Source organism: Labeo rohita, chromosome 18 (genome assembly GCF_022985175.1).
Source record: "Labeo rohita strain BAU-BD-2019 chromosome 18, IGBB_LRoh.1.0, whole genome shotgun sequence".
NCBI classification, from domain to species: domain Eukaryota; kingdom Metazoa; phylum Chordata; class Actinopteri; order Cypriniformes; family Cyprinidae; genus Labeo; species Labeo rohita.
The window spans coordinates 5549853-5562998 of NC_066886.1; the positions used below are offsets into that span (position 1 = coordinate 5549853).

The window sequence follows — 13146 nt, forward strand, 5'->3', positions numbered from 1 at the left end:
TTAAAGAAATCGGCCACTGGGGGTGATATCGCATTTTTCAAGGGCGTAAACGATTGCATATTGTCCGGTTTTGCACACAGACAAACAATATTCGTATCATACGATAGACCTCTTTCCAGACAACTTTGCCTCTAGAACCACTGCTGTCAATTAAATCATTTGTTAAATGATTGACAAAATGTAAAAAAAATCTACTTTTGTGAAGAAGTCCTAGGATTATTTGCTCAGTCTGGAAAAAAAACACTGCAGTACAATTCTCTGGACTCTCTAGATCAATAATTCTCAAAAAAATGTTGAACTGTACCCTTTGGGAAGCTATAACACCGTTGTTTAGAAAAGGGACCTGTCTAAATATACCCAGAAGCCTGTAAAGCCTAAACAAAAACTCAAAACTTCACAAAACCTGCTGAACACATGCAACAGGTGATTCTAAACAAGCATGCAACGTTTTTAGGGGGATCGGACCACAGCTGGAGCTATAACAGTCATACATGTTAAAAAACTGAGTATTTCTATGGCAAATTACTTGTCTTTTTTATTGGTTTAGGTGGTAACAGACTTGCTAAATAATACGTAATGTCTTTTTTAATATGTGCTTAAACGCCTTAAAGCACTTGAACCCAAGTAATCGCTGCTTGAAGCTATATTTATATTTTCTAATCTATTTTCTAATCATGTACACACACACACACACACACACACACACACACATATATATATATATATAAATTCTGTCCAAAACAGAACATCCAATACATGTGACCTTGAATGCAGGATCAAAGCAAAACAATTTTCTTTCTCTTTTCCCCCATTAAAATGATTCATGTTTTCCGTGACACGACATTGACACACATTTGCATATTTTTGAGCAGCATTCATACTTGGCAAATCAAATTTCAGTTTCATGTACTTGGTATTTCAATCAACGGTTGTGATTGTCAGCTTCACCTGCGGCTGATCTCATTACACATGCAGGGACATAATCCACAAAGGTGACATGCGGAAGAATTTCAATTACGCCTGGAGGAAGCAGATCATCACCTTCATCCACCTGGAGCGGCACGTTGCGTTCTGAATAACGATAAATGCACATTAAGCATGCATATTCATCAGAATAACAGCAATAAAGTGATTTCACGCTTGGGTTTAGAGAACATTCAGCAATAATTTATTTCAGAATCTCAAGAACCACCACATTTCTCATCTGGAAAGTTCAGTATCGGTTGCCAACAACACGGTTTTTGAAAAATGTTACTATACAAATTCTTAGAATAGAAAAAAGAATAAATTAACTGTGGAATTTGGTTATATTTAACCCGCCCAACAATTCCACTCGATTTTTTTTTCTACAACACCTTTTTATTCTGTCCGGTTATGTCTGAAAATGAACTCATGAAACATGCTTCTATTGTCAAGATGAAGTGAGAAGACAGTTTAGTAACTAACGTCCTTCATTTCGCACAACTGGTATTAAAACTATTGACAACAGTTAGGAAACGTCTACAGCTAGGAAACCAAAGCAGGTCTTCCTGTAGCACCTGAACGTGTTGTTTGCCATTTCCCAGCTTAAAGACCCGAAAATAAACGAATACTGATTTATAAAAATCATGGTTTCACGTTTCTTTTAAAAGAACCCAGTTTCCACAGTCCTGCCTATAAATGTTGATAAATGTGTTAGTTGTTTTTTTCTTTTTTAATATAAAAATGTTATAGAGTACAGGTAGACGAGAGGAGTGACCTCACATTGGCCTAAGAGGGTTGAGGTCTGAACGACCTCTAAATGACGGGCTGTTTTTACACCGGGTTTTAGTTTTTAACATCAAGATGCATAACACAGTGTGCTGAGCATGCACAAAAAATGAACAATCAATTTTAGGGCAGATAAAAACGTCTGGTTTACTTATAGGCCATTCGTAGAACATGAATCGGATGACTTTTAGATTGAATGTCTAAGTGATTTGGACCCTTTTGAACATCTGCTGAGTTGTAACGGCAAAGGGTGTGCTTTCAGCTACCTGTTTCACGTACGATGCTTCGTATCTTGCGGCGTGTAACAAATGCGGTATCTTTAGCATTATGGCTTGATGTTTCCTCGGTCAGACGACCGAGGCGAGGGGCACACGTGGTTTCGGATCTGGTCGACTGCATGAAGAAAGCATGAAACACCCTGTATTGTCTGAGCTTACCGGCTGCTTTTAAAATTAAGCACCTGCGTCACATTCTGGAATGCTGTTCTCCTGAAAGCCTTTTCAGGTCAGGGAAGAGGTAACGTCATACTCGTTGAAATATTGTGTCGGTGTGCCACGTTGCGTTGTGCTCATCTGACGGTTTTATAAATACGAACGTTATGTCATAGTGGTGTTAAAATCCTGAATTAAAAACAGATACGTAAAAACAGGAAACCGATAAGGCTAGGAGTGTCTGGAGAAGGTTTTTTTGTGTGTCTCGTTACTTCACTGATGTCACAACACTATACGTGGAGGTCTGTGACTGTTCATGCAGTGTGGGCTTACAGCAGGGCATTGTGGGAGCACCATGGTGGCGAGTTGCCGGTCGCGGCCTGAGTTGCGGTACTTCACAGATCGGTCGCTCAAAGCTGAGGGTAATGGGTTAGCGATATCAGATTTGTTGTACAGCTATGGCTTCTACGTTAGCTAATGGTTGAGCAGAATCGATGGCAAATCAACATTACACAAATGTTTCCAATTTCCTCAACGTCATAATCTTGAGCGATATCAGGGCTCATCTTCCAATCCAGAATGACTGAAGAAAGGCATATGCCTTTTTTTTAAAATGCTCTATTGTTATTCACAAAGTATCAAAGTTCACAGACAGTGGGAGGGGCTTATGATGCACTCCGGTCCGATGAGAAGGGGCGCTGTAGGATGACCACATAACAGAACTGAGAACATAAAGATCTACAAAGATGGTTGACGCCAAAGCAATCCATCGGAATGTTTTTTTTTTTGTGCATGAGAGAGAACGACGCCGGCTCTCTGACATCAGTGCAGAGGGACACACACGACAGCAGGGGACGAATGTCTATTTGAGCATGTGTGTGCGCATGAGTGGGGTTCACTTATAGTACAACGCGCATAAGACGTCTCTCATACGCACATCGGGAGGGTTTGTGCATACGGAGGAACCGGCTGCCGGGTCTAAATTCAAAAGTCAGAGTGGGAGGGTCAGACAAGGTCACGCTCAGTTCATTCAGACTCTTGTATTCCCTTAGTTCGTAAGCACTGTACCGCCGGATATACAGAGAGGAAAGAGAGGTTGAGGAGGTACTGGCTCCAGCCATTGGTGTTTTTTCAGATGATTTAAGGTCCAGACTGTGGTCAGGCCTGCCTTCTGAACACTCTTTTAAAGAGGGAGGGATGAGGGATGACGGTTTAGACGAGCGTTCCCGGCTTTGCCTTCTCGTGCCCGTACCACTGTACGTCCACTATCTCAGAGCACAGGGGACTGCTCAGGAAACAACTATCGGCGAACGGCGATCTGCAGAGAAGTAGAGGAAAGTGTCAGATGTCTTGACATTTCGTAGGTGTATTTAACAGGCTGTAACATTTATACTGCAGTAGCTAGATTTATGTTTGTGCAGCTATCAGAAGGCCCATACGGAATTGAATGTCATCCGAATTAACAGGTTAATTTGAACATGCTTTAAGCCAGGGGTGTCAAACTCAGTTCCTGGAGGGCCGCAGCCCTGCATAGTTTTGTTCCAACCCTGCTCCAACACACATACTATGCAGTTTTCAATTAAGCCTGAAGGACTTGATTAGTTGGATCAGGTGTGTTTTATTAGGGTTGCATCTAAACTCTGCAGGCCTGCGCCCTGCCAGGACCGGGGTTTGACACTTTAAGCCAGGAGTCACCAACCTTGTTCCTGGAGGACCGTTGTCCTGCAGTGTTTACCTCCAACTTTCCTCAACACACCTGCCTGGAAGTTTCAAGTATACGTAGTAAGACCTTGATTAGCTGGTTCAGGTGTGTTTGATTAGGGTTGGAGCTAAACTCTGCAGGGACACCGGCCCTCCAGGACCAGATCTGGTGACCCCTGCTTTAAGCTATACTAACACATTTTGGCCAACAGCGAGAATACTTGCTTTATGTTTTTTTTGCACATGGAACCAATGAAGAAAGAATTCCCAAATATAGAATTGTTATTGTAAGTCAATTAAAATAAAAAACAGATGAATTACATTTGATTTGTTAAACATTAAATATACTGTATTAAACAGATCTTAAATATTAAATTTAATAAATTCAGTTCCCGCTTAACATATTTAACATATTCAATAGATTCAATTCTTAAATATATTTTAAAAAGTCTTTATATGTATAGAAAAATACAAAAATATATTTATATATAGAATAAAAATTATTTTTAAAAAATCTGCTTACCAAGCCTGCATTTATTTGATCCAATGTATAGCAAAAACATAAAATTTTGAAATATTTTAAAAATAACTGGTATTTATTTGAATATATTTTAAAATGTAATTTATTCCTGTGATTTCAAAGCTGAATTTTTAGCCTCATTACAGATATCATTCTAATATTATGATTTGCTGCTCAAAAAACATTATTTTTATGATGATGAAAACAGCTGAGTGGAATTTTTTTTAGATTTCTTTGATGAATAAAAAGTTTAGATGAACAGCATTTATCTGAAATAGAAATTGTATTTATTTACAATCACTTTTGATCAAATTGATCAATAAAAGTATTAATTTCTTTCATTTCTTTCTCAAAAAATAAATAAACAAAATAATAATAATAATAATAATAATAATAATAATAATATACTGACTCCAAGCTTTTGACAGGTATAGTACATAATGTTTTAATATTAATAATAATAATAAACAAATGTTTCTTGAACCACAAATCAGCATATTAGAATGATTTCTGAAGGATAATGTGACACTGAAGACTGGAGTAATGATGCTGAAAATGTAGCTTTTGATCACAGGGATAAATTACATTTTAAAATATATTCAAATAGAAAGCAGCTATATTAAATAGTTAAAATATTACACAATATTGCTGCTTATGCTATATGTTGGATCAAATAAATGCAGGCTTGGTGAGCAGAAGAGAATTCTTTAAAAAAAACATTAAAAATCTTACTGTTCAAAAAACTTTCGACTGGTAGTGTACATATACAATACAAGTATTAAAAAAAAAAAAAAAAAAAAAAAAAAAAAAAAAAAAAAATATATATATATATATATATATATATATATATATATATATATATATATACAAATAAAAATATTATATACATACAAATAAAAATATAATATACATACAAAGAAACTGTTGTGCCACATAATATAAAATTTCTCATTTTGTGACCGTTTGGTCATACTGCTCATAAAGTTTTGCTTCAGTACTCCCTAGTAATTTGAAAGCAGTAACACTTAAATAAAATTTGTTGAGTTAAACTCCAACACAAGTAAATGACACAATCAGAGAAGTGAAGGAGTGAGAGAGTGAGATACAGAACATGCAGAGAGATAAAGATTGAGAGAGAGTGTACCTCTCTACTGGTCAGTGCTTTGGTGAGAGGGAGAACGGTCTTCAGTAGGAGAACTTTCAGTCGTATCACTGCCCCGAGAAAACACACACATACACATTCAGGCAGAGGTGGGTTAGTGAGACACAGAGAGAGAGAGAGAGAGAGAGAGAGAGAGAGAGAGAGAGAGAGGTTAGCGTTTGTGGGTAGCTGTGATCAGTTAATGTAGAGTGAGTTGTGTAATTTCGACACTGGGGTAGTTCTGTTACACACTATTAAAGTGAACAACACAGACAAAGCATTGGTACAGTTAGGTGCACGTCTAAACCAAGAGAATGTGCTCCGCAACCCAGACTTTGACCAACATCCTCAAATATGTCTGAATTTAAACTGTTATTTGAAGTAAATACCCACAGACAAACAAAGCTGCGCAATCTACAGAAAAACCAAGCCAATTGTGCAATTTTGGAAGAAACCAAGAACAGCACAATGAAAATATGAAGTATATATAAACATTCATGGTCAAAGTTTAGTGCAAGGAAAACCATATCAGCCTAGACTAAAAGCATACTCACATCTAGGGTGATACAAATCACTGATTTAAAGCAATATGTTCTTTGGATTAGGCTGAAAAAAGTGTCACTTAATTATTTAGTATTATTGCATGATTCTGATTGGTCAGTCCATCTAGGAAACTACAGAGATGCAGTACGTTACTAGATACTATGTTGTGTTATTTAGATTAACTAACTACTAATTAGACATACATCTACATTTTCATATACACTACCAGTCAAAAGTTTTTGAAAAGTAAGATTTTTAATGTTTTTTAAAGAAGTCTGCTCACCAAGCCTGTATTTATTTGATCCAAAGTCCAGTAAAAACAGTAAAATTTTGAAATAGTTTTACTATTTAAAATAACAGTTTTCTATTTGAATATATTTTAAAATGTAATTTATTTCTGTGATTAAAGCTACATTTTCAGCATCATTACTCCAGTCTATAGTGCTACATTATCCTTCAAAAATAATTCTAATATGCTGATTTGCTGCTCAAGAAACATTTTTAACTATTATTATTATTTATTATCAATATTTAAAACAGTTGAGTACATTTTTCAGGATTCTTTGATGAACAGAAAGATCCAAAGATCAGCATTTATCTTAAATAAAAAACTTTTGTAACATTAAACACTATTTCATTCAAAAGCTTGGAGTCAGTATAATTATAGAATTTAATACTTTTATTTAGCAATGATGCTTTAAATTGATCAAAAGTGATGATAAAGACATTTATAATGTTACAAAAGTTTTCTATTGCAGATAAATGCTGTTCTTCTGAACTTTCTATTCATCAAAGAAACCTGGAAAAATTCAACTCAGCTGTTTTCAATATAGTGTTTTTTAAAGAGCAAATCATAATATTAGAATGATTTCTGTCATGTGACTGGAGTAATGATGCAAAAACATCTGCTTTGAAATCAGGAATAAATTACGTTTTAAAATATATTCAAACAGAAATAAACATTTTTAATTGTTTAAATTGTACTGTTCTTGCTGTACTTTGGATCAAATAAACGTAAGGTTGGTGAGCAGAAGTGACTTCTTTAAAAACATTTAAAATCGTACTGTTCAAAAACTTTTGACTGGTAGTGTAGATGTATATATATTAGTGTAATTCTAAATGATTCAGTGTCTTACCCGCTCTGCCAGTTGAGTATATGTTGTGGGCTGCATGGGGGTGTAGCTGCAGGGTCACTGCAGGGAGTTCCACTCCTCTGACTGTGTGGAGATGCAGCTGAAACACACACAGACTCCACTGTAAGACACTAATGCATACAGCTGGACTACAGTCACATATGCTTATACAAGTGGTGAACGTGTCAGAGATAAAGCTGACTGCTTGCTGCCAACACCCTCTTGAGCTTCTGGAAAAGGTTTGGAGTGTTTCTGCCACCCAGAGAGAGGTGATAATCCCCACGACACACACTCACACACTGACCAGACCACCCTGACAGCCTCCATACACACACACCTCACAGCAATGTAGTGAAGTTGACACATAAAATAGGTCTCATTCCACCACTCTGTCAAACACGCTAAATCACTGCAGTAGAAAGTATGTACTAAATGAAGTGAGATGTACAGACCTTTCCTAAAGTTCACAGCATATGTAAATGTAATGTGAATGAAAATGAGGTTGTGAGGGTGAGAAACTCGGTTTGTACCATATTGAGTAAAATATGCATGAAGCACCATAAAACATGGGTTGTGAAAATAAGACAAGATTGTATGACATATTAAATGGACACTGTCTTTACTCCCACAGCCTTAATTTTCTTTTTCCAAGGCTCCAGACACTAAAAAAATGTTTGAAGTCAAATTTGTCTAGTTGTCAAATTATAAAGCCATTCAATATAACAGTAAATCATTAGCTCTAAAGTGATTTCAGTGTATCAAACCTCACAAACAGCTCAACTGAAATCAGACATAACCAATAAAATGACAGTTTAATGAGATAATGAATCACAGTATAGTTAGTCTGATTGAAACTGATGCCTCTAGCCTCTATTGTGACTTAATTTTTTTTTTTTTTTACATACATACATTTTATATTAGTAATGGTGGCTAGCTTTAAAAATAAATAAATAAAATAAATAAATAAATAAATAAATAAATAAATAAATAAATATAATAAAAAAAAAAAAAATATATATATATATATATATACACGCGCACAGTTCAAAAGTTTTAGATCAGAAAGTGAGGTCAGTTTAAAGATGTTTTCAAAAAAACAGAAAAAAAGGTCATATTGTGAAAAAATATTGCTATTTAGAATAATGGTTTTGCATTTTAATATATTAAATTTTATTGCAAATTTAATAACTGTTTTCTATTTTAATATACTTTAAAATTGAATTTGTTCCTGTGATTCAATGTTGAATTTTCAGCATTATTACACCAGTCTTCAGTGTCACATGATCCTTCAGAAATCATATATTTTTTATATATATATATATATATATATATATATATATGAGACTTTTTTCAGGATTATTCAAGGCATAAAAAGTTATAAAGAAAAGCAAGGATGTCTTAAATTGATGAAAAATTGATAGTAAAGACTTATGTTGTTACATTGTTATACTTTTTTGAATGAGTGCTGTTCTTTCTTTATTTTTTATTCACTAAAGAATCTTGCAAAAAAGTATCATAGGTTCCAAAAAATATATAAAGCAGCACAACAGAGCAAACAAATCAGCATATTATATTGATTTCTGATGGATCATGTTACACTGAAGACTTGAGTAATGATGCTGAAAATTCAGTTTTGCATCACAGGAATAAATTAAATAAATTAAATAAATTTAAAGTGTATAGAAAACAGTTATTAAAATTTGCAAGATTTTTTTCAGATTTTTGATTAAACAAATGCAGCCTTGGTGAACATATGAGACTTCTTTAAAAAACAATAAAAATCTTACTGATCCCAAATATCTTTTTGCATTGTTGATATTTGACCTGCTCACCTGGTGACCCCTTCACTAGTGTCCCTATTCGTCCTCCACGGCCGTCTGAAGCATTGGAGCTGGTGTGCGTAACGCGGCTGTGCTCCTTTAGCGATCCAGATGAGCGCTGGTACCAGCACCGCAGCTCCTCTGACACCGCTGCCCGTCCCCCTCCTCCTCCTCCTTCCCTGCCCAGAGACGGAGTCCTCACAATCTGTGAGCGGGAGGGCGTCAACCTCCCGCTGCCACCACCTGCTTCCCCGTCCTCCCCGGAGCCCCACCCCTCCTTATAAAGCCCCCCGGCTGTGTATGAGTTGGAGGTCTTAAACTGCGCCTTGACGCTGTAGTGCCCCTCCTGGTCATTCTCCAGGCTGCGGACAACCACGGCATTGGGGCTGCTGCCCTCCGTGTACAGCGGGTACTCTTTGATGCGATACTGCGAGGAGGGTTGGCTCTGGCTGTGGAGGTACACGCCCTGGTGGCTGCCGCACACCCCTCCGTGGGTGCCCCCGTTGCGGGCCGCCAGGTTGGGCATGCTACCAGAGCTGGACGCACCCAGGTGTCCGGCAGACTTGTGACGTTGTCGCTGCCGCTGACGGGCTTTGGAGGGCGAGTCCTCGGCCAGCGTACAGTAGTTAGGGTTGGAGGTGGATGAGGGGTAATAATGTTCTGAACTGGAGTGGCTGGTGCAAGATGAGCAGTCGTCGGGGACAACAGAGCCATTGCTTCCTGTCCTCTGTGGTCCTGATAGAAACAGGTCAGGGCTAAGTCCCGCTTCTGTGTCCGCCTCCAAGGATAGCAGCTTCCCCTGAGACTCCAAACTGGAACTCCGGCCACGGAATGGCTGAGTTAGACTGAGAAAGAGTAGAAAAATAGAATTTTAGTTAAATATTTGAATTATTTAAATATTATATTTTTTTAAAAACATTTATAATAAATTAAAACTTTTATTTAGCAAGGATACATTATGATAACTGATAATAACTGAGCAGCATATTCAAATGATTTCTGAAGGATCATGTGACACTGAGCACTGGAGTAACGATGCTGAAAATTCAGCTTTGCATCATAGGAATAAATCACGTTTTAACATATATATAAAAACAGTCCTTAATACGTTACCAGTTAAAAGTTTTTTTTAAAGCTTAAAGATTTTTAATGCTTTTTAAAGAAGTCTCTTCTGCTCACCAAGCCTGTATTTATTTGATCAAAAGTACAGTAAAAATTTAAAATATTTTTACTATTTAAAATAACCGTTTTCTATTTGAATATGTATTAAAATGTAATATATTCCTGTTGTTTCAAAGCTGAATTTTTAGCATTATTACTCCAGTTACATGACCCTTCAGAAATCATTCTAATATTCTAGTTTGCTGCTCAAAAAAAAAAAAAAAAAAAGGTTTCTTTGATGAACAAAAAGTTCAGAAGAACAGCATTTATCTGAAATAGAACTCTTCTGTAACATTATAAATGTCTTAATCAACACTTTTGATCAATTTAAAGCATCCTTGCTAAATAAAAGTATTATTTCTCTATTATATTCTCTATTTACTATAATTTCTCCCCACCCCCCAGGTGGGGCAGGTTTGGTGATCAGGAGAGACAAAAAACATTAAAAATCTTACTGTCCAAAAACTTTTGACTGGTAGTGTATATTAATAATAATAATTCATAATATTACTGTTTTTGCTTTTGATTTAGAATTTATGTTGATTTTATGTTTGATTTTGACCTTAATGTATGCATTTAATATGAATTAATTGAAATATGAATCCTTCATATAAAATAAGAATTAGTTTATATAGCCTAGCAATACAATTATGTAAACAGAATGTTAAATAAAACCACAGGTGATGTTCTCATGTTGACAGCAGAGGACATTTGAGAGAGAGAGAGAGAGAGTGTGTGTGTGTGTGTGTCCAGCACCTGGCCGAGTGGACGTAGCTCCGTGTTCTCAGGTCAGGGGTGGAGGGCATGCTGGACTGGCTGTTCCAGTGAGGGAGGGAGCGCACAGGGCTGTTCTGGAGAGAGTTGCTCCCTCCCGCCTCACAGCTGCCCGTGCTAGGGAACCGCCTGTGACTACTGCAGAACGAGAAAAGAATTAACATTGTGCTTCACACTACTAATACCAACATACATTTTCAGATTGGTCCATACCTGGAGTGTGAGGAACGTTTCTTCACCCGTTCGTAGGGTTCGTCTAATGAGCTTTCGCTCCACATGCGCGGTTTGATCGGGGACTTGTCGTAGTCACTGCGCTGGTAGTGCAGGTGTCTCAGTCCATCCAGGGACTGTGGGGGGAGGCGGCCGGCTGTGGGACGGGGGTCGGGGAGGGAGACCTTTGTGTGGCGAGGCAGCCGGAGAGAATGTGGGGGTTCCTGTCACCTGGGGGTCATCTGGAGAAGGAAATGAGGTAAATATCATTTAATGATTAAGATGGTGCATGCATATGTTTTACTTTTGGGGACAAAACTGCTAAAAGAAACTATAAAAATTAAGATTAAAGAACTTCATTTTGGGAAAACAAACAAACAACAAAAAAAAAAATCATAAAATGAATTATGTGTACTATCAGAAACAATGCATTAAAAGCTGGGGGGTGAAAACTTTTGAATGGAATGAGGATGCGTACATGTTTCTTATTTTGCCTAAATATCATATTTTTTTCATTTAGTACTGCCCTTCAGAAGCTACAGAAGATAATTACATGTTCCCCAAAAGAAAAATAAGTGAAATTTACCCTGGTCTTCAAATTTAAAATGTTTTCACCCCCCCAGCTCTTAATGCATCTTTTTTTCCCTTCTGGAGCATCAGTGAGTGTTCCTCAGTTGTGCTCAGTGTGAAAAGATGGATCTCAAAATCATACAGTCATTTTTGGAAAGCATTCAAATACACAAAAACGCTGAAAAACCAAAGAATTTGTGGGACCTGAAGGATTTTTCTGAAGAACAGCAGGCAGTTTAACTGTTCAGGATAAACAAGGAACTCACGAACAACTATCACTAAACAAAAAACAGCTGTGGATCTTTCAGGTAACAACACAGTATTAAGAATCAAGTGTATGTAAACTTTTGAACAAGGTCATTTTGATAAATTAAACTATTATTTTCTCTTGTGGACTATATGGAAATGTCTTTTATGTGAAATACCTTACTCAGGTCAGTACTAAATAAAAAAATAACATGTTTTTTGTATGATCCCTCTTATTTTAGTGAAATAATTAACATTTCTGCAAGGTGTATGCAAACTTTTGACTTCAACTGTATCCGTTGAGAAAATTTTCCTTGTTAAATATTCTGCTTTAATTTAAAACCAGAATACACAAGTAAAATAGTATTTATCTATAAAAACTCACCATCATCCAGCACCAGGGCATCAGACAGCGAACTATCCTCAGAGCCGATATTCGCTTCTGCCAAACAAAGACGAAGACACTTAAAAGTGAAAACTTCCACCAACAGGTCAAACAAATCTTTACAACCTAAGCATGAACACGAGTGTGTTAAATGAATTTTCGCAGCAGAGGTCACACATAGACACATACGTTCACACAGTTTTATAGGTCTTCGGGGAGGTGCGATTACTCTTGCTCTCAGCATGAAAGACTTTACAGAGGAAACACTTAATGAACTCACAGGAGTGCTGAGAAAGTGTCTACAAACACAACGAACAGAATTCCTCACCCTCTATGATTAGAGAGGCACGTTGTGTGGGTTTCTTCCCAGAACGAACGCGGTACTCGTTTATGCCGTTCTCGATGTCTTGCAGCTTCTTCAGAGCGTTTAGATATGATGTCTTCCTCTGTTTCTTCAGCTTTTTGCTGCTGATGTGAGGATCGGATGCTAACCGCCTCGCTGCCTCCGTTATCTGAGACTGGATGGCGAATTCCCTTTCCAAACGCTCTAATTCCTCTTCCTAAAAAACAGATGTAAACACACAAAACGGATTAACTTTAAATCATCCTTTGTGCAATTTGCAACACACTTTGTCAGAGTAACAAGACAACTACGGGCGCCAAGTTGTCTAGTTCTCACATACACATTGAGACAGCTCATATATTGTAGCCTCTTCTCAATGCCTTCGATTAATCACCCAAAATCAACAATCATCAGTCATG

The 13146-nt window shown here is 37.0% G+C and overlaps 1 protein-coding gene across 1 annotated transcript in view; it reads right to left on the reverse strand.

The window, feature by feature from the left end:
- Positions 1-2085: 2085 nt before the first annotated feature.
- frmd4a (FERM domain containing 4A) overlaps positions 2086-13146 on the reverse strand; it is an 80715-nt gene continuing 69654 nt past the window's right edge. The window contains 8 exon segments of the mRNA XM_051135203.1: positions 2086-3498; positions 7222-7318; positions 9051-9883; positions 10956-11111; positions 11187-11329; positions 11331-11425; positions 12385-12441; positions 12713-12944. Of these exon segments, the coding sequence (XP_050991160.1) occupies positions 3393-3498; positions 7222-7318; positions 9051-9883; positions 10956-11111; positions 11187-11329; positions 11331-11425; positions 12385-12441; positions 12713-12944 (1719 nt within the window). The 3' untranslated portion in view covers positions 2086-3392.